This window comes from Phalacrocorax aristotelis, chromosome 2 (assembly GCF_949628215.1).
Source record: "Phalacrocorax aristotelis chromosome 2, bGulAri2.1, whole genome shotgun sequence".
Lineage (NCBI taxonomy): Eukaryota > Metazoa > Chordata > Aves > Suliformes > Phalacrocoracidae > Phalacrocorax > Phalacrocorax aristotelis.
Window position 1 is genome coordinate 891,282 of NC_134277.1, and position 24,139 is coordinate 915,420.

The window sequence follows — 24,139 nt, forward strand, 5'->3', positions numbered from 1 at the left end:
TGAGAACCAGAGCCATTTCTGCGTTTAATTTCTTTATTCCCCCTAATTGCATTTAGTTCTGATGAGGGGGATGCGGGGAGGCTGCCAAGGGGTACGGAGCAGCCAGTCGGGCCCTCCTGTCCCACACCAGCACCTCCCTCCTGGGACACCAGCCCCGCCACAGCATGTTTAAGCCATGTCAGACCACATACCACAACCTGACACCCCAAACTGCTCCCCGGGAGTTTGAAGCACCACCCCAGCAGCAGGAACGCAGGAACCTCGGCTGGAGCCTGCCCTGGCAGCCCCGAAGTGCTTCTCTCCGCGGCAGTGACTGGCCAGAGGCTCTCATGAGCTCCACGCGCTTTCTAGCGCTGCGGAGGCTGTCACTTATAAATTTCGGGGGGGTTCATACACACGGAAAGGCCTGCAGCGAGGACTTTGGTTCTGCAAAGGCATTAACAGGTCCCGACAACTTATCCCATCATTGCTCTGTTTATTGATGCCACTGTCCGACATGAGATCTGACACCGCCACCCCCACGGCACCCGTGGGCCAGGAGCCCGGTGCGCACCGCGGAGCCGGCATCACCGCTCCAGCCGCAGCCCAGCCCTTTGGGTGCATCTCACCCAGCCGCAGCCCGACGACGGGAGCTGCGACGAGGGTGAGCCGGGACCGCGGAGAACCAAGCTGCTGGAGACGGGATCTCAAACCAACAGCAAGGATACTGACCCGCGTCCCACCCACCGGGACTACGGCCACAGCCACGCGGCGAGGGAGCCCGGCAGTGGGTGCCTGGGAGCCGGGGGGTCTCCCGCAGGCAGCCTCGGGCTGGCTGGGGCTTTTCTGGGAGCCAGCCCGGGACGTGCTCCTCCATCTGGAGCAGGAGTCCCACTGCACCCGCCGCTGGGGAGCGCATGGTCGATGCTACCGGCAAGGGCGAGGGCAGCCCGCTCGCCGCAGTGCGTTTCAAAGAGAGCAGAAGAGCAGTTAAACACGTCAAGGTCTTGTGCACAGGTACATCATGACCCCGCAGCACCCCGCGGCAAGACCCACGTCTACAAACCACTCCCGCGTTTCGCGCCGGCTGGCGATGCCTTCGGTGCAGCTCTTGCAGCAGCGCGAGGGCCGGGCGCCCGGGGTCGCCGCTCGCCGGAGAGGCGTCAGCTGCTGCGGAAGGATTAAGCACTAGAAATGAGTGTTTGGAGGAGCCTTGCTGATGGGGTCCTACCAGAAAAAGGTTCTTTTACTGCAACTAGTATTTTATTCTATTGTATAATTCATGAGTGCATCACAGCCCCGAGAGCCGGGCAGGCACCTATCAGCACTTCCAATCTAGACACATGGAGAACTTCCTCGTCATCTGGATCTATTTATTACTCACCTCCCCCTGGCCGGGAGCTCCTTGTCGCCACGCGCTGCTGAGCGGCTGTCACGTCCAGCCCGGAAAGCTGGGACGAGGCAGCGCCTCTGCAGAGCTGCTGGACAAAAGTGACTGTGCCAGAATCAGCCTACAGAGCATTTTCAAAAAAAAAAAAAAAAAAAAAAAAAAAAAATATCTTGGCGATCCTAGGTTTGCTTATCAAATAAAAAGTTCCTCCACATTTATTAAAAAACCAAACAGTAGATTTTAAAAAGCAGTTAAGAGTCCTACTCCGGCAAAACACCCTGTACAGGTTTCTTTTGTTGGTGGTTTGTTTGCTTTTTTTTTCTGATGGTGAGGATTCCCCCTAAATCAGCTGCTTCTGTTAATTTTATATATATATAATCTTTTTAATTTTGCCGCGCGTTGCTTGCTTTAATTAATTAATTTATTTCCAATCAGCCTAGCCGTCTCCACCAGACCAGCGGCGCTATCACACAAAGCTTCCTTGATGTCCATGCCCTGAGCTGGGGGGGGTGGGAGGACAGGGATGGAGGGAGGGTGGGAGAGATGAGAGGAGGAGGAGGAGGGCTGGAGGAATGGATGGAGGGAGGGAGAGGAGGGAGAGGAAGCCGTCGGCAGCCCCTCACTCTCCCATGTGCGTCCTCAGGTGGTACTTGAGGGACTGCTTGTAGCGGAAGCACTTGGTGCACTCGGTGCAGGGGTAGGGCCGCTCGCCGGTGTGTGCCCGCTGGTGCTCCAGGAGGTGATGCTTCTGGGTGAAGTTCTTGCCGCACTCGGTGCAGTGGTAGGGCCGCTCGCCCGTGTGGATGCGCTGGTGCTCCAGGAGATGGTGCTTGCGAATGAAACCCTTCCCGCAGACGGCGCAGGCGTGCGGGCGCTCCCGGGTGTGGATGCGGTAATGGTTGGTGAGCTTGGACTTCTCGCTGAAGGTCTTCTCGCACTGGCTGCACTGGTAGGGCCGCTCGCCGGTGTGAGTCCGCTGGTGCCGCAGGAGGTGGGAGGGCCGGGTGAAGTTCTTCCCGCACTGGGGGCAGAGAAAGGCCATCTCGCTCTTGCCGGCGTGGATCCTCTGGTGCATGATGAGGCTGATCTGCAAGCGGAAGCTCCTCCGGCACTCGCCGCAGGTGAAGGGCCGCTCCCCGACGTGGGTGATCTGGTGTTTGCTGAGGCTCGACTTGTGGCTGAAGCTGCTCTCGCACTCGGAGCACTTGTAGGGCTTCCCCGGGGGCGGGGGCCGCGGCTGGGGCTTGAGGCCGTGCTCGGGGCGCCGGGGGACCCCCACGCCCCGGCGCGTGTGGCTGCGCTGGTGCAGCAGGAACTGCTGCTTGTTGCGGAAGCTGAGGTCGCAGTCGTGGCACTCGTAGGGCCCTTCCTTGAGGTGGTTGCGCTGGTGGATCATGAAGTTGATCTTGAGCATGAAGCTCTTCCCGCACTCGGGGCAGATGTAGGGTCTCTCCCTCGTCCGGTTCCGCTGCTGGGCAATGGCCGGCTTCATCTCCCCGGAGTCCCTCTCGCAGGCGGGGGGCTTTCCCACGCGGGCGGCCGCCAGGCTCCTGGGCTGCGTTTTGGAGCTGCACTGCGCCTCGCAGCCCAGCCCGGCCTCGTGGCTGGGGAACGCCGGCGGCTCGGTCCTGCCCGAGAACATGGCGCACGGCTCCAGGGTGTCGGGGTCGTCCTCCTCCTCCTCCTCCTCCGTCTTGATCACGATCCCGTCCTCTGTAGGGAAAAAACGGAACAGTGTTAGGGTCATTGAGTGGGCTGGGGTGGCCTTTTACGCTCCTGGAGGTTGCTACAGAAACATCTGCATGGGCTTCTGCAGCTGTTTGCTCTGCCCCACTGCCCGATGCGAGCCGGCGGCAGCCTGGGATGGGGCACGTCCTCTCACAGTGGCAAGGCAAGCCTGCGCACCCCCCCCCCGACAGGGAGGACAGACAAACTGCCTCCTGGACAGGGTCCTTCGGAAGGTGTGGTGAGACCTGCCTGCCAAAAGGTTTTACAATTTCATGATACAAGACCGGGGGGATAAAAGCACCATCGGTCTGCAAGGACTCGGGAGGCAGAGTGATTTCAGAGCAGCTCCATCTGCTGCCGTTTCTGCTGGGCTACAACAACACTCCCCGCAGCCAGCACGGCACTGCTCGACGGAAACACAGCGCGGGGCCGCCAGGCTGCAGCTGCGCTCCCAGGAGGACGTGCCCAGCCTGGGACTGTCCCCTTCCTTCGGCCTCACTGTGATGGGGCACATCAGGGAGAGACCCCCTTCCTTCCTGGGGGAAGTGGTGGGATGGACGGCCACACGTCAGGCTCCCCGCTTAACGTCACCGACGCCGGAGGTGACCTGGTGTTTTGTTTGGTGAGACCGGCCCTACCGGGGACACGTGCAGCCAGCGTGCCCCGAAGAAAGGCCCACGGTAGATCCCTCGCACGTCACCCTGTGCTGGACTTTGAGCCAGGCCTATGTACTTTTCCAGGAAGAGCAGCCACACTTTCCCAAGTAGAGGCAGCCGACGGGCGCAGGATGTGTCAAAGCTGTGGCCCTCTCCCCTTGGACAGAGGCGTCAGTGAGGAAAACCCACATTCCCAGGTCCTCCTTCCTACCTCCTCGCAGCAAGGAGCTTCCCCTGTGCAGAGCCAGGGGCTATGGCCGCTCGCGCGCTGGCCGCTGGCACCCACACCCTGGTCAGAGCACTGCCGCAGCTCCTGCTCAGCCCCACCGGCCGGAGCCCTGCACGACGGCCCAGGCGCTGGCTCTCGGACGAGGATCGGCTCTGGCCCCACTGGCGGCTTAACTGGTTTCCTTTAGAAAACCATGAGGAGACCACAGGATCCACGAGACAGAGTTGAGGAGGCCCCTGAAAGCTCAACTCTATCGGTCTTGGTTTGCGTGACACCATCGCAAAGCCATCAGAAGGCAGGAAACCCCCTGTTGCCGACAGCCCATCTCCACAGTTTCCCATCTCTGGCTCTCAAAGCACGTCTGTAGGACCTGGTCCGTACCTGCCACCCAGTCGGTGGACTTACACACACAAAGCACCCAGTGCCATCTTCTCGTCTCTCCACTAACCTCACTGCACCCTTCCCTCCCAGCAGCTCACATGCCACGGACCTCCAGCCACCCTCCTCCCCATCCTCCGGACCTGCCCCGACTGACCCTCATGCTAGTCGACGTGCAGGACCCCACACGTTCTTCCAGCAGAGTCTGGCGTGCAAGCACCCGAGCGGCTTAGGCCATTCCTCTGTGCGACTAACACCAGGGCCGGAGTCCTCGACCGATGTCCTGCCCTCTGCTACGGTGAGATTTTGGCAGTGGGGGCTCACTGGGACTCTCATAAAACGCTGCCTGGGACACGGCTTCCCTTGTCTCCGTGTATAACAAGGGCTTTTCCCACCCATGGATGACCGAGCCACTGCTTGCTCCGCTCTGGAGCAGGTCAGGTGCCCTCAGAGACCACACTCAGATGTGCTGCCTCCTCCTCCCAGCCTGAGGTCTCACCGCAGCTGTTCTTGAGGTTGCTGCAGCCAGAAACTCTCTTTCTGGTGTTGGTTTTAGGGGGATTTAACCCGTCTCTTTCATCCAACCCTTCCCCCAGCTTTGCCTGACCCACCACAGCCCCTCCTGGGCCTCCAGGCCCCCCGACATGCCACGTGCCGAAGAGCTGTGTGCCCAGCGTCTCACCTGTGCAGCTCCCGTGGTGAACGATGACTCTCTGGATCTCATTGAAGTCAGCTACGTATTCAGACGAGTCACCCAGGCTGGTTCCTGGGAGGTCCCTCGGAGGGGAGACGGAGCCATAGGGGCTCTCGCAAGCTGCCTCCTCGTCCGGACTCTGGAAGCTCCCCTCCGACTGCCCCGACATCCCATGCAGCTCGGGGTTTTCGGGGCTGTCTTCAGGAAGGAGCTCCTCCGTTTTGATCACAACCCTTATACCAGCTGCAGCAAAGAGAGATTCCCCCCCGCCGTCATTCCCAGGAGCCAGGATGAAGAAACCGCTCGCCACAATCCCCGCTGGCTCCCCGCGGGCTGCCTCTGGCTGTTGATCCTGCTCAGGGGTTTCATTTGCTCGGCCACTTCTGCTCTCCTTTCAGCCCCTGCCCTTCAACCATCCCTCTCGCCTGGCATCCTCCGCAGGCACAGGGAGCTCTCTCTGCCCGGCCCGGGGGCTCAGCGGCTGCAGCTCAGCACCCCTCTGCCACCCCTGACCCCCCGGCCGCAGCGCTGGGCCGGCAGCTCCCTGTGAGCAGCATGAGAGTTTTCTCATCCTGTCAGCCTCGATTTAACTTCAAGATCCTCTTGACCGAGAGCACGGGCAGGGGGTCGGAGCGACCCCACATCCGCAGCTGGTGACAGCTACTGGTCACCAGTAGCGGAGCTGAGACCATCTTTTCAGGACACTTCGTCTCCTTACCAGCCCCCGTCATCTCAGAGTGGGAGTCACTCCAGGACTTGGGGTCCCTGGTGCCCTGCCCTTGGAGAAACCCTTTGCATCCCAGATCCCTGCGTGCAGGATGGGAGCAGGCTTCACTGCCCTGGGGGGGATGATCCAAGGATAAACCCAGGCACCAGCCACACCACCAGAGGGGGTGGAAAGGATTTTTTGGGAAGGCTACGGCTCCCTCGGGCGGATGGGTCTTCCCAGTTCTCCCAATTCTCCTCTCTTGCCGGGCACACCGGCTCCCTGAGGACCTGGTCTGGTTGCAGATGCTTCCCTTGCTGACGGCTCCTAGTGCCCAACTCTCTGGGCTCCGCTTGCCCTGGTTTTTATGTTGAGCCGTACCTGGACATCAAATCTCTCATCAGCCAAACCTTTCCCGCTTGCATGCAAGGCTCCTCCTGATAACCTCCTCGGGGGGTGCACGGCTCTCAGCAGCACTTGCTTTAGCCTCGGGGTGAGCAGCTCCTCTGAACGCAACCTACGGCTCCCCTCGCGCTAAGCTGCCGTCTCACCTGCGGTGGCATCGGTAATGATCTCGCTCTCCTCCAAGTCCTGCTCATTCCTGACCCGCGATTCCTCTCCTTGCTCGATCTGAGACAAAACACCAGGTTTGGAAATTGCATAGTCTGTTGAGAGATAGAGGGATGGAGAGAGGTATTACTGGACAGGGAATCCTAATATCGGCTTCCACCTCTCCCCAGCGCTTGGGGGGACACCTGAAGGCACTCAGGAACATCCACGAAGGGTCTGCAGGCAGCAAAGCCTGGTGCTGCAGGCAGGCCTGGCTCCCTGGATGGCGGAACAGATCCACGGAGCCGAGGTGCCACACACAGAGGAACTACCTTTGAGAAGAAACCCAACCTGTACATTGTCTGGCAGGGTTTTAGAACTTCTCAGGCAAATTCCTGGCTCTCCTGAAGCCAAAAGTGTTTCACCTCTGGCCGCAGCAGAGCCAGAATTTCTCCTGCAGCTGCAGCAGGAAATGCCCCGAAGGAGCGTGGCTGAGACCGCATCAGACAACTTTTCACTCTGCAAAAGTTTCCTCTAAAGGGGTGCGTGGGCTGGTACCCACTGCTGACCAGAAGATGATGGGAAGCCCAAAAGCCACAGGGAAGGTGCTGGTTTCTCACGGAGTAACTGGCTGGAAGGAGCCTCAGGAAGTCTCTGGCCCACCCACCCACGGGTGCCCCCACTCAGCCAGGACAACACCGCGCCCCGAGCCGGGCACAAACCCGGACACTGCTGGCGGGATGCCCTTACCCAGACTAGAAACACCCTCCTGTGTTTTTACGTCTCCATTTAAAATGGGACATTTGGGTCTCAAGGGGATCCAAGGGGATCTCTGAGGAGGACTCGGAAGATGCCCAAGCCCGTGGGCAGCCAGGAGCCCCAGAGAACCGGCCTTTCACCAGGGCAAGGACAGGATACCCGTATTTACCCAGGGAGATCAGCGACTCATAGTTCCCCTTCATCACATTCTTGTACAGCTCCTTCTGCCACTCCTCCAGCTTCTCCCATTCCTTGTTGTTGAAATAGACGGACACGTCGTCAAACGTCACCGGCACCTGCAATCACAAGCAGCGTGGGCTCAGGAAGCCGCCTCGCTCCCCAGGAGCCCAGCGCGTTATCTCTGGCCGCTGGCAGCGGCAGCTCCTCCCGCTTGGATATGGCTAGGCTTCAGCCACTTCGTGACCATCAACGACTCTGTTTTTTAAATTTAAAACAACGCCTGGACACGTATTTCTATGAGATTAAAGGGCTCAGCCAAATGGCTGGTTCTCAGTGATGAACCCAGAGCACGATCTCCCCAAACAACACCAACCTCCTCCTCTCAGGCCCCGCACCGGCAGGGGCTGACTCTCCAGAGGTGACCGGGCTTGTGCCCTCCCGGAGGGAGCGTAAAGGAGAGAAAAATCGGGCACTAGGGCTGGACCTCATCTTTATTGATGAGCTGACGTAAAACCCTGGGTTAAATTACCCCAGAACTCAAGGGAAAACTCTTCCCGGGCCCGAAGGGCTCCCAGTTATCACTAATTATTGTGTGCAAATTGGCCGGGAGCAGACTGTAGCTTTCAAGCCTGATCGCCAAGAAAGAATTTCTAAGGGTGAATTCAGGGTGCGCAAGCTGGGCTGTGTTCAGCTTCCGCTCCCCGCCTGCGCTAATGGGGTGCTAGGGCGTGAACCCCCTCCTCCAGACCCCGCCGCTCTCTCCAGCGAAGCGGCGCCGTCCACTTCGCCGTGCCTCGCACGGTCCCATCTGCAAACTTTCTTTTAGCGAGAGGGTCGCGAAGCACAAGTAGGAACTTAACATTGACAGTGGGCTCCTTCTGATGCTCGGCTGAGCCCAACCGTGAGCGCACGGAGCTTGTCCGTCTTCCCCCAAATCCCAGAGGTTCCCCCCTCCCCGCAGCAGCAGTTACCACCTGCTCCTTCCCCAGCCTGGGAGACCCCCACTGCAGCACCAAGGTGGTAAAGGAAACGGCGGTTAAAAAAAAAGAACCACCAAATCGTCAGGGTTTCTCTCAAACAGTGGCTAAAAAAAAAAATAAATAAAAAAGAAGAGTAAATCACTCCCAGGCTGCACAGCGCGGTGAAGCAGAACTGAAACCTCCGGCTTGAGCATGGGGGGACGTTGCCCTCGGGTCCATCTCCCACCACACGTGGGTGCCAGCGGGGAAGCTGCGAGGAGCAGCTCTGCTCTCTCCAGGTCCCGACGGCGAGCGACTCACCTGCACCAGGGCTGTCCCCGCTCACCCACCACGTCTCCCCGCCCTGTCCTGCCCTCCGTGAGCGTTTTGGGTGCAGACCTGGGGCTCCCGCACCCCAGGACACCGTGTTACCTTGGGGACTTCCCCCTTCCTGCCCGGGGGCAGCCGCAGGATCCAGAAGTTCCTGTTCTTCAGGAGGTTCTCCATGTTCTCCAGGCGCCGCTGGAGCAGCCCGTACTCCTGGATGAGGGTGCCCAGCGCCGCGCACTTGCTCTCCAGCTGGTTCCCCAGCTCTGCCGCCGTCTTCTCGCAGTCGATCAGCTTCTTCTCAGCCATCCCCGTCCGACCCTCCAGGTCGAGCAGGCGGGTGGAGTGGGAATCCACCTTCCTCTCCACCGCCTGCACGGCCGCCACCACCGTCAGGGACAGCTCGGCCGTCTGCGTCTCCCGTTCCGAGGTGCGCTCGGGGCCGGCTGGTGGCCGGAGCGGCGAGGGGCAGCGCGGGCTGCAGCACCGGCTCCGGCGCCTGCAGGCAGAGGGGTGCGGGGGTCACTGTGGGGGACACCCCTAGGGTGTCAGGAAACCCGGGGGGGGGGCCCCGCTGCAGAGCCCAGTGCCCCCGAGGGCAGCGGGGACGTCCCCACGTCCCCGCAGGGCGCTGAACCCGCTAAGCTGCTTACGGCGGCGGCCCGTGCGGGTCCCCGGGGGGGGGGGCGGGCACCCCGACACCGAGGGGACAGGACGTAACACCGAGGGTTGGGGGGTGACACGGGACGGCCGAGCCCCGTTGCCATGGGCACGGGGAGGGGACACCCCGGGGGCCTGGCGGGCGCTGTCAGGGCAAGGGCGCCCCGTCGCCATGGGGACAGGGCGGTGACACGGGGGGGGAGGGCGCTGTCACCGGAGGGGGGGGGGGGGGGCTGTCACCGGGCGGCGGGGGGCGCTCCCTGACCCGCAGGGCCCGGCCCCGGGGCCGGGGGGAGCGGCGGGACGGGGCAGGCCCGGCCCCCGACGGCAGCTCGGGCGCCGCCGGCCGCGGAGGCCCGGCCCGGGCGCGCCGCCCCCCCGGGGCTCCCCGCGCCGCCGCCGGCGGCCCTGCCCGGCCCTGCCCGGCCCCCCGGGGGGGCGGCCGCGCTGACAGCCCCCGCCGGCCGCCCTCCCGCCCGCCCGCCCCGCCGCGGCCCCGACGGCGCGGCCCGCCCCGACGTGCGGCCCGCGGGGGCCGGGAGAGCGGCGGCCGAGCCGGGCCGCGACCCGCGGCGGGCGGCGGGGCGGGGCGGGGGGGGGGGGGGCGCGGCGGGGGCGCCCTTACCTGAGCGGGAGCCCCCTCGGCCATGGCCCTTTGTTCCCTGCCCGGGGCCCCGGGGGCCGCGGCCGGGAGGATCCAGCGCCCGTTCGCTCCTTCACCTCCGCCCGCCGCCGGGCATCGGGCTGGGCCCGGGGCGGTGCGGCGCGGCGGCGCGGCGGGGCGGCGGCGGCGGCGGCGGTGGCGGCGGCGGCGGCGGCGGCGGCGGCGGGGCGGGGGGCGCGGCGGGGCGGCGCGGCGGGGCGGGGCGCGGCCCGGCCCGACCCGGCCGGGGGAGGGAAGGGGAAAGGGGAGGGAGGGGGGGGGGGAGCGGCGGCGGCGAGAGACCGAGCGCGGCTGCGGGTCCCGGCTCCGCCGCTCCGCGCTCCGGCGCCGCCGCTGCCCCGCCGAGCCGGCAGGGGGCGGTCGGGCCGCCGCCGCCGCGCGCGAGCCGCGCCGGGGGCCGCGCCGGGCGGGGCGGAGCGGGGCGGCCGCCGCCAGCGCAGCGCCCCCTGTCGAACCGACGGCATCACCGCGCCGCCGCCGTCGGGGCCCCCCCCGCCGGCACCGCCCGGCCCGGCCCGGCCCCGCCGCGAGGGGAAGGGATCGGGGCGGCCCGGGGGGCGCGGGGGATGCCCCGGGATCGGGCCCGCGGGCCTCCCGCGCGGGGCGGGGCTGCGAGAGGAAAAGGGGGGGAACTGGAAGAAACTGGGGGGGGGGGGGGGGCGGCGGAAGGGTTGAGCGGGGGGTGAGGGAACGGGGAGGGGCTGGGGGGGAACTGGAGGGGCTGGGGAAGGACTGGGGCCAACTGGGGAGAGACTGGAGGCAACTGGGGGGAACTGGAGGGGCTGGGGAAGGACTGGGGCCAACTGGGGAACGGCTGGGGGGACTGCAGAGGGACTGGGGGGGCTGGGGAGAGATTGGGGGTAACTGGAGGAGCTGGGGAAGGACTGAGGTCAAGTGGGGAGAGACTGGGGTGACTGGAGAGGGACTGGGGGAACTAGGGGAGGACTGGGGAGGGACTGGGGAGAACTGGAGAGAGACTGGGGTGATTAGGGCCTGGGAGAAACTGGGGTGGTGCTGGCAACAACTGGGAAGGAGCTTGGGGTAACTGGGGAGGGCCTGGGAGTAACTGGGGCAGCCCCAGGGGTAACTGGGCTGACAAGGGGGACTGGGGCGAGACCATGGGGAAGTGGGAAGAGGCTGCGGGTAACTGGGGGGAATGGGGGCCGTTCCCGGGGTAACTGGGCTGATGGGGAGGACTGGGGGGGTGACTGGGAAGGGACTGGGGGTGGCTGGGAAAAGACTGGGGGGGTCGCTGGCGGGGGAATTGGTGAGGACTGAGGAGGGGCTGAGGAAACTGGGGTGAGGGGTAACTGAGGAGGCCTTAGGGGTTACTGGGGGTAATGCGGAGCGTCGTGGGGGGGGTGTCCCAGGGGACTGGGGGAACTGGGAGAGACTGGAGGGAGACCGGTGTGACTCGGGGGAGCCGAGAGCCCCTGGCAGGGGTCGGGGGGAGGACTGGTGTCACTGGCGGGGGGGTGTCACTGGGCGGCCACGGGGGGCACCGGGGGCCGCTCCCCCCGCCCGGCCCGCACCGTCGGGCGCCGCCATGGCCGGGGGCGGGGCTCGCGCCGGCGCCCCCTGGCGGCCCCCCCGACACCGCCCCCCCCCGCGGCCTCGCGCCCCGCGGGGCTGTGAAATGGCGGCCGGAGGGCGGTGTCGCCATGGAAACCGGCCGCCCCCTTCCCCCCCGGCGACGAAACCCGCCCCCCCCCAGCACCGGGGCTGTCGGGGCTCCGCGGGGGCGGCGCTGCCCCCCCCCCCCGCCCCCTCCCCTCGTGTGCGAGCCTCTCCCAGCTCGTCCCCTCCTGTCCCTTCCCCCGCTCTCCCGTCACGTCTCGGCCCACCCCATCCTGCCTGGCCCATGTCGCCCATTCAGCCCTACTCTGTCCTGTCTGTCTGTCCCACCCCCATCCTGTCCTGTCCCGCCGTATCCTGTCCCGTCCCATCCTGTCCCATCCCAGCCCCATCCCATCCAGCCGATCCCGTACACCCTGTTCCATCCCACACGGCTCATCCAGTTCCATCCCGTCCCCATCCCACCCACCCTGTCCCGTCCCGTCCCACTACCTTCCCATCCATCCTATCCCATTGCACCCTGTTTCACCCCACACCATCCACCCTGTCCTGTACCACCCACCCCCATCCCAGCCCCATCCCATCCAGCCGATCCCATGCACCCTGTTCCATACCACAGCATCCCCCCATCCCATCCCATCCAGCTCATCCAGTTCCATCCCATCCCCATCCCAGCCACCCTGTCCCATCCTGTCCCAGCACCTCCCCATCCATCCTATCCCATTGCACCCTGTTCCATCCTACACCATCCACCCTGTCCCCATCCCATCCCCGTCCTGTCCCCACCCCACCCTGCCCCTCCTGCCCCGGTGCAGCTGCATGCCGGTGCCCAGCCCCGGTGCCCAGCCCCGGCGCCAGCCCCGGCAGGGCCCCGAGCATGGCAGCAGCCCCCTGGCACACGGCCTCGCTCCCGGTCCTGACCTTGGGGACCACTGGCACGGGGTGACAACGGGGGGAAGTTGTGACACGGAACATGGGGAAGGGCAGGAAACCCTTTGGGTTGTGGAAAAAGGGAGGGGATGAGGGGGACAGGACCCGGACACATCCCATCACCACTGCAATGCCGGAATGGGGGGCACGGGGTGGGCACAGCACCCATCCCCACCTGCACAGGGGCACGACAGCAGGTGGGGACCTGAAGTAGGGACCCCCTGCCTGGGACGCCCCAGGGAGCCACAGCCCCCAACCAGGGGTGACACCTGCCGGGAGGGGAAACCGGGAGCAGCTTTGGGACAGAGGGGGTCACTGCCCCGGGGCTCGGATGTCCTGGTGCAACTGGGGAGACTGGGATCCAGGGGCAGCTGCTGGGCAGAGGCCTGAGGCCGGCTGCTGGAAGGGCCCACACTGTACATACAGAGCGAGATACGTATATTTATCACGTGTATTTACTTCCCACTAACGGATCTGCATCATGATCAGCCAGAGGGGGATCAGGATGCGGCCACTGGTGCTGTGTTCGTGGGAGTGCTGTGTCTCCATGGCCTGTGCTGCCGGCCACGTATGTACGATTAAATACACACACGCACAGACTGTACATGTATACACCGTGAAAGTACATCTGTGTACACCGATGGTGTCTCCGTGTGCCCGCACCAGGGGCTCAGCCTCGCTGCCAGCAGCAGCCGCCCCGCGCTCGGTCTGCCCGATCCACCACCATGCCTTTTCCCCTGCCAGGAGCCGTCCTGTGCGCTCGCCCCTTTTCCCTCGTCCTCCTCCTCCCCCTCCCCAGCACCCCCATCCCCGCACCCCCCCCTGCATGGGGCAGCCTGGATGCTCCAGAGCACGGTGGGGGGGATTCGGCCGGGGGCACACGCTCCGGCTCTGCAGGCACCCGGCATGGTTTGGGCTGGCTGAGGAGCCCCGGCACGCTCCGGTCCCAGCCCAGTGGGGATCCGTGGGCCATGAGTGCCACATCCCTGTGCTGGCCCTGACCCACAACAGGCCCCACAGGCTGCCCTGCCTGTGTCCTACGTTTTTCCCAAGCCAGAACAAATTCTTGGGCCTTGTCAGAGCTCGGGGGGTGCTCTGGTGGCTGCCCCCGGGGAGGCCGGGCTGCACTGTGGGCATCGCTGGGACCATGCCCCTGCACCAGTATCCGGCAGGGAAGAGCCTGGGGGACGCTGAGCTGGAGGGAGCCCCTGGGGGGGGGTAACACATCCCGCCCCAGCACCCCATATGTGGCACTGCCCGGGCACCCCGGCACAGCCAGCAGCTCCTTGCCACAGCAGAGGGGAGCGGGAGCCAGGCAGCTTCCCTGTACCTGCTCCAGGACAGGAATAGGGGAGAAACAGGGGCTTCCACCAGCTGGGGCTTAGGACCCACCTGTGGCAGCCACAGCCACCACCCTGCAAAGCTGCAGAGGTACCCAGGACAAGGGAAGGTGGAAGAGGGGACACAAGGACAGCTGAGGTCTGGGCACAGAGACCCAGGAGCAGCCCAGGATGCTGGTGCCAGGCAGGCCAGACCCAGCCTCTGGGCAGGAGGTGCTGCGGCTGTGCCTGTCTCCCCTCTGCAAACACCCCAGGAGAGAGGGGACCCCCCCAGCAGGCACCCACTGTGAGAGGAGGGGGTGAAGGCAGAAGGGGCTCAGCCCAACCAGGCACAGCACTGGGGGACGTGATTCTGGGGCAGGGCAGGACCCTTCTAGGACAATGTGGGGCACCCGCTACCCCCTGCCAGCCCCACATCCCCGGGGCCACGCGGTTCGGCCCCGCCAGCCGGCAGCACGTTCCCCAGCGTGGCAAGACAAAACGGCGCGCTGCCCTGCAGGGCCAGGCCTGGCAGGAACAGTTTATTGGCAGCCCCGGTACAAAGAGCTTGGGTACGTGCGAGGGAGGAAGCGGCGATGCAAATCCGGCGCGGCCCGGCGGCTCTGACGGCGCGTGAGCCCAGCCCAGCGTGCCAAGGTCCCTCCAGCTGCACCGCGATGCCACGCGGCCCGGCCCGTGTCCGGTCAGCGACGAACCCGCAGCGTCGGCTGTTGGACCCTCAGCAGAGCGCGCCGGGGCCCTCCTCGCCCGCCGCGGTGGGCCACAGTCAGTGCTGGAGGGCCACAGTCCACGACGTGGCAGCTCCGAGGTGCAGGGCAGCGCCACAGCCGCACACGCCGGCGCTTCTCCTGGCACGGGACTGTCCCGGCTCTACCCCGCAGCAGAGCCTGGCTGTGGCCGGGGACTCCTCAGCCACTGCTGCAGCCCTATTTGTGCGTGGCGCGGGCCAGCTCCCGGAACTGTGACCTTATTCTCGCATAAAACCGAAGCCTCCTTCCAGCCCGTAGCGGCAGCAGAGAAAAAGCTTAAAACATGAACCCCTGAGTGCTCGACACCAACCACCGCAGCCCCGGAGCTGCGCCAAGCAGCCTCGATTGCCGGATGGGGCTCCCCCGACGCTCAGCGTGGGCAGAAACAGACTTGAGCAGAGCCCGCTCGGCTTGTGAGGTTCACCAGTTCTGCAGGTTACCTTGAAAACGCTCATAAATAGCAGCCGGGTGCCGGGCAAGGGTGCTGCAGGCGTCACCGCAGGAGAGGGGCGAGCAAGGACGAAACACAGAGGCCAGCGAGGGGACCGGGGCTGCGATCACTCACCCGACACGGGCTTCAGAATGGAAACACTGTATTGACAGACTTTACAAAAGTTATTACAAAACACGATCACGAACCAGCAGCTGACGATACACAGCGGAAGAGACACCACTTACAGCCACCTCAGGAACAACACCGATTAGCTCCGAGAACTCAACCAATATTTACACAGACATCCGAAAAAACTCCGGTCAGTTATCTCATACATTTAAGAGTTTTAGATCATGTGAAATATAGTGCCATACATTTCCTTGTAGTATTATAATAATAATAATAATTAATAACAATAATAATAATAATAATATACTACTTCTAGATTAACTAAAAACCAAACAGCTCTTTACAGGGGTTAGGAGAAGTTGCTTTCACTCGTCTGACTTACCTGAGTGTGAGACCAAACCCAGTTAAAAAATAATAATAAAATTGCCTTCATTGACAGTTCATGTGATGGACCAGCGGCTCCGTTCCCTTGGGCCAGAGGGAAACCACAGCCCGACTGGTGCCAGTAACATCCTTCAAAAGAACAGAGACGCGTCCTCCTCGGGCGAGTCACCCGAGCACGCCTCCACATGCTGCCCTTCCCCGCTCCAATGTCCTCAGCCCCTTCTCCTGCCCGTCCTTTCCTCCTGCACCTACTTTTTCTCACCTTGCTCTTCGCCGCTCTCTCCCCTCCACTTTTTTTGCCTCTGACAAATCCCGCGTCGTGCCCCTAACCACGTCTCTGCCTCGCCTCTCTTCCCTTCATCCCAGCCCTGGCCTCGCGGCACGGGGCTGCCGTTCCGAGGTGCGGCAGCGCAACGGGAGCGGGCGGCCAGCTGCCTGGGAATGGCACCTCCCTCCCCTCCCTCCCTCGCGCTTCCAGCCTTGCGGTGAAACGAGTGGAAAAAACAAAAGAAAGCGAAAGCTTGTCACTCCCGAATATGCACAAAGAGAGGTGGGGAAACACCTGCTAAATACGGACCCCAGAGAATCGCTCGGGATTATTCTCTACAGGCAAAATCCAAACCTGCGTAGGGGACAACTAGTACGAGGCCTACGCCGCTATGGAAGTCCCACGTAACCCCGCGGGGTCGAAGAGGTGCCTAGGCCGTCCGATCAGTTTTTAAGAGGAATTCCTTTGATGCTCAACAAAGCGGGCTTTGTAGCATGACCACATGGATTAGCTGCGATACAAGTTCACCTCCCATCATGCTGCACGTCCACCTGCTAGACCGTTATCGTAACCGCGAGCCCTTCTGCCGCGGCCTCCCACCGCAGCGCTACTGCTTAGTTTCTTTTTTCACGCAGAAATGGCCGGTTTGAGTCGCCGACTCCAGGTTGTGCTGCGAATCCTCCATGGGCCGGGGGTTGCGGGAGTGGATTTTCTGGTGACAATTCAGAGACTCTTTGTAGCGGAAGTGCTTTCCGCAGACGGGACACTGGTAGGGGGTCTCCCCGGTGTGGACCCGCCAGTGCTTGAGCAGGTGGTCCCGCCGGATGAAGCTCTTCCCGCACTCGGTGCACTGGTACGGCCTCTCCCCGGTGTGGATGCGCTGATGGCGGATGGCTTTGGAGAGGTCTCGGAAGTCCTTCCCGCAGTAGGTGCACGTCAGCGGCCCGTCGCCCTTCCCCGTGTGGAGCTTCTGGTGCAAGATAAGGCTCACTTCTAGGCTGAAGCTCTCCTTGCACTGGGAGCAGGTGTACGGTCTCTCCACCATGTTGTTCACCTGGTGCCTAACAAAGCCGTACTTGAAACCGGAGCTCTTCTCCCCATCGGGGCGCTTGGACGGTTTGGAGCGGGAGGGCCCTTGGGCTTTCGTAGGGGTCGTTTTGGATTTCTGCCTGAAGCTTTCGCCGTGCTCCAGGGAAGTGCAGGCTTCCTCGCTGGCGTGCGCCTTCTGATGGGTGGCAAAGAGCTGCTTGTCCAGGAAGCTCTCCCCACACTCGCAGCAGATGTACGGCCCCTCCACCACGGCCACATCCTCAGCAGCGTCCTTCCTCGCCAAGTCTCTCCCGCGGCGAGCGGAGCGCCTCAGCCCGTTGCCCGTCGCGGTTCTCTGCTGCGGGGTCGATCCGCCACGGCTCTTGCCGCTTGGCTTTATCTCTTCCTCTGGGCTTGAGAAAACCTCTTCCCACTTTCCTGCCAAGGAGCTAGGAAGCTCAAGGCTTTCGGGACCTTCCTCATCACACTGCTGTTCATCTGCCAGAGCGGAGACATTCATGTCATTTCTTTGAGATAACAACCGCCTCATTATTTAGACTGCAATTCTCCCGGGGCAAAGGCTGTCTCTGCTCTGCACGCTCACGACAGTACCTGGCACTATGGGGTTGCAAGTACTGGCTGAGAGCTACCTGAGCAGTATTGGAATACAAACAAAGCCAAAGTGTTTTGACTTAAAATCACAGAATTGTTTAGGTTGGAAAAGACCTCTAAGATCATCAAGTCTGTTAACCCAGCCCTTCCAAGCCCAGCACTAAACCATGTCCCAAAGCACCATGTCTGCACATCTTTTAAACCCCCCCAGGGACGGTGACTCCCCCACCTCTCTGGGCAGCCTGTGCCAACCCCTGACCCCTCTGGCAGGGAAGGCATTTCCCTCACACCCAACCTAAACCTCCCCTGGCGCAGCCTGAGGCCGTTCCCTCTCGCCCTGTCCCTGGTGACTTGGGAGCAGAGACCAGCCCCCCCCTCACTCCAGCCCCTCTCAGGCAGCTGCAGAGAGCGAGAAGGGCTCCCCTCAGCCCCCCCTTCTCCAGGCTAAACCCCCCAAGCCCCCTCAGCTGCCCCCCAGCACACTTGTGCTCCAGACCCTGCCCCAGCCCCGCTGCCCTTCTCTGGACACGCTCCAGTCCCTCAAGGCCCTTCTTGTCCCGAGGGGCCCAAACCTGAGCCCAGCATTCGAGGTGGGGCCTCCCCAGGGCCGAGCACAGGGGACCCATCCCTGCCCGGCTCCTGCTGGCCACCCCAGGGCTGACACAAGCCCGGGGGCTGGTGGCCTCCTTGGCCACCCGGGCACTGCTGGCTCATGCCCAGCCGGCTGTCAGCCAGCACCCCCAGGGCCTTCTCCGCCGGGCACTTCCCAGCCCCTCTGCCCCAGGCCTGCAGCGTTGCCTGGGGTTGGTGTGACCCAAGGGCAGGACCCGGCCCTGGGCCTTGTTAAACCTCACACAACTGGCCTCGGCCCATTGAGGCAGCCTGTGCAGGTCCCTCTGCAGAGCCTCCCTGCCCTCCAGCAGATCGACACTCCCACCCAGCTTGGTGTCATCTGCAAACTTATTGAGGGTGCACTTGATCCAGATCATTGATAAGGCTTCCTGGTAACGCTCAGACCATGCAATGATGAGACCTCTATATATAACTAGACAAAGGGAAAAAGTGGGTTCGTCAGCAGGAGAGGAAGCAGAACAGGTCTTTGAGAACATATGGTTTAGGATAAAGGCAAAAAAGAAATTGAGGGAAGAGGAATACAACCTCCTTTCCTTCTGGGCTTGTACAGTGCCTGGGGCCGAAGCATCTCCCGTGATATACATGGTAACTCAAAGCAACCACCACGGCCCCTGGCAAATGGAGGATGAAAAGAGCCTGGGGGATCTGGGGATGTGGAGAAGAGGGCTGAAAAACCATAGCTTTCTGCACAGCACAAGAAGATAAAGCTGTGCTGAGCGTTTGCATGCCCAGAGAAGACTGCTCAGCACTCCCCATCACAGGGCTCTCTCTCTGCTTGTCACTTTGCCAGACATCTAAACACGCAGCTTGAGAACGGGCCGCTTTGTTTGCATCAGGCTGAAATCCTGGAAAAGCATCAGTCAGAATAGTTGAGCTGCTTCTGAGAATGAGGCTGGGAAGCCAGAAGCACATCCTAGCAAGGGATGCTTCCCAACGCAGCTCATGTATCCCCACGCGTCGGAGCAGGGACCTGGAGTGGCATCGTGGTGACAAGGACACGCCTTTTCTGCACCACAAGCCTCACATCTGGCTGACAGAGAAAGCTGGATACAAACATCACTTTATATATTCATGGGAAAGGCTTTTAAGAACTTTGTTGCTAACGCCATCGAAGCTTGCCTGCGCTACGCACGTTCCTGCTCCTCTCCACTTCAAGGCTGACCAAACACGCTACCTCGCCGAGTGATGCGACACCGTACAGGTGATCTGCGTCCCCTAAGCCAGCCCACAGCTGCTTTCACAGCCCGCCGCTTGCATACCACAGCTGTTTCTGCACGTGTGCTATCCATCAGCCTTGGCTGCCGTCCTGCTCCCATGCTGACCCTTGAGGCAAGCCTGGCAGAGACCACGGCGAAGGCAGGATCTCACCCCAGCCCGAGCCCACCCCTACCTCCCGCTCTGTCCGGCGCTCGGCAAAGCTCTGTGCCCCTCACTCACATGTACTGGGGACCTCCATGCTTTCCTCTTCTTCAGAGCCCTCGTGGCTTTCAGCCAGAGTCTCCTCGTATTTACTCCACGAGTTGTCATCGGGTCCAGGAAAGGAAAACTCTGCGCACAGGAGAAAGAACAACAGGAGCTTACGCTCGCGCCTCCCTGCCACGTTACAGAGGATTTCAGGAGATGGCCGCATCGGGTAAGAGCGACCAGGAAAGTAAAGTCATCCCTGTACCCAAGGGCAGAGCTGGCAAAACTCAACAGCAGAGGCAAGCGAAAGAGTGTAGGCGGGCAGTGGCAGCCGCGCATCTGCTTTCCCCCTCCCTGCCGAGTCCTAGGACCCTTCCAGCTCACCGGTGCTGGGGTCTGTAGGGGTTTCTCCTCCCTCAGAGTCATCCTGATCCTCTGCGTTGGGATCCTCTCCTTGCTCAATCCGTGACAGGAGGTCAGGCTTTGAAATGGCAGCATCTGCACGTAAAAAGAGGATCAGAATGTTTCCTTTGCCCTTGTGGGAGAGAGACTCAAACCTTCGCCCACCAACCTTCCTTTGCTGCTGGGGATGACGGGTAATGGAAGGAGAGGCTTAAGAAGATGCTCTCACACATCTGCACCGCTCACCTTGTCTGGGCCCTGGGAACATGAGCGGACTGCAGGAGCACACACTGCTCAGGTGAGGAGCACCTCCCAGCCTGCAGCGTGAGGAGGAGAATAAGAAAATGCATCTGTGCTTACCTCCAGGCTTCCTTTCTTCTCCTCTCTGCTAAGGTCCGTGGCTCCATTACAATGGGGACTTCAGCTCAGGGACAGCACCAGAGCTGTCAGCCAGCGGCAGCAGGGGAAGTGCCCTCCCCATGCGGATCCCTCCAGCCAGGACCGCTCCGTCCTACTCCTCCGAGTCACAGGCTGCTCGCCGATTTTGGTGGGGGAAAGGGGACAATCACAACCTCTCCTAGGGCGGAGAGCGGAAAACTTCATTTCCAAACAAGTGTGAGTCTCCAGGTATTAATTTCCACCGCTGCTCTGGTGGATCCGTTTGCCTTATGTGAGGGCCAAACCCCTAAACCTCATTACTCAAAGGAAACCTTCAGATGAAGCACAGATACATTTTTCTAAGCTCCAGGCTCAGATCCACAGATCCCCTTCGGTGGGACCGTTACGTTCCTGCGCCTCAAGAGCAGGATGTAGGATTGGTTTTTTAAACAGGAGAACGGGGGGCAGTTATTTAGCCTTCACCTTTTTCCCTTGCACACACGGACTGCAGAAGACCTCTGTCCAAAAAAATAAACGAAGAAAGGGGAATAAAAAAAAGGACAAAAGGCCTGCCTCACCCAGAGCTGGATGGCAGGCGAGCCTGCACACCAGCGGCCTTGGCAGAGGGAGGAGACGCCCGTCTGCCAGGGACGGCGCCCCCACTCCCACCCGCTGCACGTGACGTCCAGCCAAGGCAAGGTCATTTCTCAGAACACACGTAGGTGCTCGCGAAGGCAACACATCCCCCAGAGGGAATCCCCGCAGCTGGGACTGGAAGGGGCGAGCAGAGCACGTTCGTTTAGCTGTGAACGCGCTGCCCTGAGCCGCTGGAGGGGAAAGCGGGAGGCAGACCCTGCCTTTGCCCGCTGCTTCTCCCCAGCTCTACCCTGGCAACACAGGAGCAGATACCGTGCAAGAAACGTTCCCTGGGATGAAGCTGGGCTCAGACAGAGTGCCAAGGCAGGCAGCTGACAAACCTCGCTCTCCCCCCTTACAAAAGGCTCTGCAGCTGAAGGACTGCTCACCCGCAGAAAGGGCTGGAAGGAACCTCAGAGGCAGGGCGCCCCTCTGCTGCCCTAAGCAGCGAGCGGGCTGATGCACCCAGCGCAGTGGATCTGTGGACCTTTGCGTGACAAAGAAACTCTCCTCTTCCCCACCTTTACTCAGCTTGAGGGTCCTCTCACTTCCCCTCCTCCTCATGACCCAGGTGCTTGCTCAGCTCCTACCGGCTGCAGAGACCGTCAGGGAGACACGGTCACTGCAGAGATGCTCGCGACGTCCATCCACCACTAAACCAAACTGGCGAAGACTGAACTAATGGCCAGGGCTGCTGCTGACAGCCAGCGTGACGCGACCCAGACCACACCATCCACCCTCCCCGATCCTGCCAGGTGCAGCAGTGCTTCCATCCGCCGGGAAAACCTGACGCATTGGAAGGCTCAGGGCAAACCCCAGCTCGTCTTTACCCATCGAGATGACGGCCTCGTAGTTGCCTTTCATGATATGCCTGTAAAGCTCCTTCTGCCACTCATTCAAGCTCTTCCACTCCTCCTCAGAAAAGTTAAACGAAGCATCGTTGAACGCCACGGGGACCTGCAATCAGAAGCATTGTATGCTCAAGTGTTTTGCTTCTTGTTGAGGAAAACATCTGGGGACGTTTTCTCAATCAAACTCCTCAACCACCTCACAGGATGGTTCCACGCAGCAACGCCCGCTTCTCCCCACATGCCTTGCTTGGCCTCTGTGCCTGGCTCAGGCCGCTTCGCCCCTGCCTGCACGGGACACAATGGGGTTCCCCCTTATCACCTGCCCGCACCTTGCCCCCTGCTCACCCGCTTTGTGCTGCGGGCAACGCCCCACACACAGTGCCTAACAACAGACTCTTTTTTGACACGCTTCTGCTGCAACTGCCTCTGGAGAGGAACTGGGCACGCATTACGAAACACAGGCAGGCACAGGGGGCCGAGCCATGTGGTTCCGCATGACTCGGACACAGCCCCGGCCATGCTAAGGAGCCTGTGACCCCGCATGGTTTTGGCGAGGACCACCCCTATATAATGAGCAGTGTGCAATTAACACAAAGGGACCCGTGCTGGTGCTTCTTACCCAGTGCTAAAGGAAAGATGCTGCTGCAGGGGAGCTATGCCCTGCTCAGCACCACGGCTGCCCTGAAGTGGGCAGAGTACATACAGAACACGTTCAGAAACCCCGTTTGAAAGACAGCGGCAGGGGACCGTTACCTTGGGGACCTCTCCCTTCGCCCCCGGGGGCAGCCGCAGGATCCAGAAGTTCCTGTTCTTGAGGAGGTTCTCCATGTTCTCCAGCCTTTTCTGCAGCTGCCCGTACTCCTGGATGAGGGTGCCCAGCGCCGTCCACTTGCTCTCCAACTGGTTCCCGAACTCCACCGCCGTCTTCTCGCAGCCGATCAGCTTCGTTTCCGCCATCCTCATCCTCCCCTCCAGGTTCATCAGCTGGGCAGCCTGGGCGTCCACCTTCCTGTCCACGGCCTGGATCTCGGTGACCAGCGTCAGGGAGATCTCGGCGGCCGGTAGCTCGGCCTCCCCGGCGGGGCCCTGCTCGGGGGTGGGCAGGGGCTGCTCCAGGGCCAGCTCCTGGGGTTCCATGTCCCACTCCAGCTCCTGCGGGGACACGGACAAGGGCGGTGAGCTCCACCGGCCGAGCGGGACGGGTGAACGGAGCTCCGTGAGGGACGGGCCGGGCCCGCATCGGCGCCGCGAGCCCTCGGGCCCGGCCGCCACCGGGGGACGGGGACGGGGCCAGGCCGGGGGGCGGCGGCCGGGGAGAGAGGTGTGGGGGGGGACGGGGATGGTGGCGGCAGGGCTTACCTGAGCGGGGGCCCAGTCGGCCATGGCCCTGCGGGGGCGGCGGCGGCGGCGGCGGCGGCGGCGGAGCAGGGCGGGGCGGCGGCGGGGCGGGGCGGGGCGGGCGGCGGCGGAACGGGCCCGGCGCCTCCTCAGCAGCGGCGGGGCAGAGCGGCCATGCCGAGAGCGCGGCGCACTCTGGGAGCGGCGGCGGCGGTGGGCGGGCGGCGCAGCGACACCTAGCGGCTCGGCGGACCGAGCAAGCGCAGCGGGGAGGAGGAGCCGCCGCCGCCGCGTCCCCCGACCTGGCGCTGATTGGGCGGCGGTTCGGCCAGTCCTCGCGGCGCCCGCTAGCCGGCGGGCCAATGGGTGGGCAGAGTGGGAGGGGCGTGGCGGGCGCGGGTGTGCCGACGCGCGCGCTCCCGCCACCGGCAGCGGGGACGCGCCGGGCGGGGACGGGGCCGCACCGGGCCCAGTCGGGCCCTATCAGACGGGAGGGGACGGGGCCCGGCTCAGGTACGGCACCGGCGCGTCGCCGCGGCCCACCGGGACTCGGCGGGCCCGTCCCCGGCCGCTTTCCACGGGCGGCCCCCGGTGGCCCCGCTGGTGCCCGGTCCCCCTGCCCGCGCCACTGGGGTCGTTGCCAAGCGGCCGGCCGTGCGCCGTCATGCCGGTACGGCCCATCGTTCAACCGTCACCGTCCCTCCCGTAGGCGAGGCGCCACCGGGAGCAGCACCGGGAGCAGCTGCCGCGTCCCCCCCGAGGAACCGGGACGGTGACGGTGCCATGAAGGAGGACCGCGAGCGCCCCGTTGCCCTGGGTGAGGCACGCGGGTCCTGCCCGGCACCGGCGCTGGCGTTGCCGGTCACGGCCTGGCCGTGAGGGAGGCTGGTGGCACCTTGGCACCGGCCCCGGTGGGTGGCGGGAGCAGGCGGCTGCAGGGCGGCTCCGGTGTCACCGCCGGACTGCCGGTGTCCCCGTCCCCACGGGGGAGCTGTGGCAGAGGAACAGCAGCCCAGGCCTGTCACGAACGGCCACCGCAGTGCCGTGTGGCGGCATCACCGGTGGCATCACCGGCTGTCCCTCCTCTTGTCTCCGTGACAGGTTACGCCGTCACCAAACCCGACATCCTGGCCGAGGTGGAGCGAGGGGAGGAGGCGGCGGGGCCCTACGGGGAGCACCGGAGCCCCCGG

At 63.1% G+C, this 24,139-nt stretch overlaps 1 protein-coding gene across 1 annotated transcript; it reads right to left on the bottom strand.

Moving 5' to 3' along the window:
* Positions 1–1,509: 1,509 nt before the first annotated feature.
* ZNF777 (zinc finger protein 777) lies at positions 1,510–23,147 on the bottom strand. Its single transcript, XM_075086096.1, has 13 exons — positions 22,971–23,147; positions 22,365–22,763; positions 21,591–21,717; positions 19,729–19,842; positions 19,378–19,488; positions 16,278–17,193; positions 15,018–15,027; positions 9,820–10,001; positions 8,640–9,033; positions 7,238–7,364; positions 6,312–6,425; positions 5,043–5,297; positions 1,510–3,082 (listed from the first exon to the last, which is right to left on the bottom strand). Exons 1-13 carry the CDS (start codon positions 22,992–22,994, stop codon positions 1,989–1,991), a joined length of 3,867 nt encoding a protein of 1,288 aa, XP_074942197.1. The 5' UTR covers positions 22,995–23,147; the 3' UTR covers positions 1,510–1,988.
* Between the last annotated feature and the right edge of the window lie 992 nt (positions 23,148–24,139).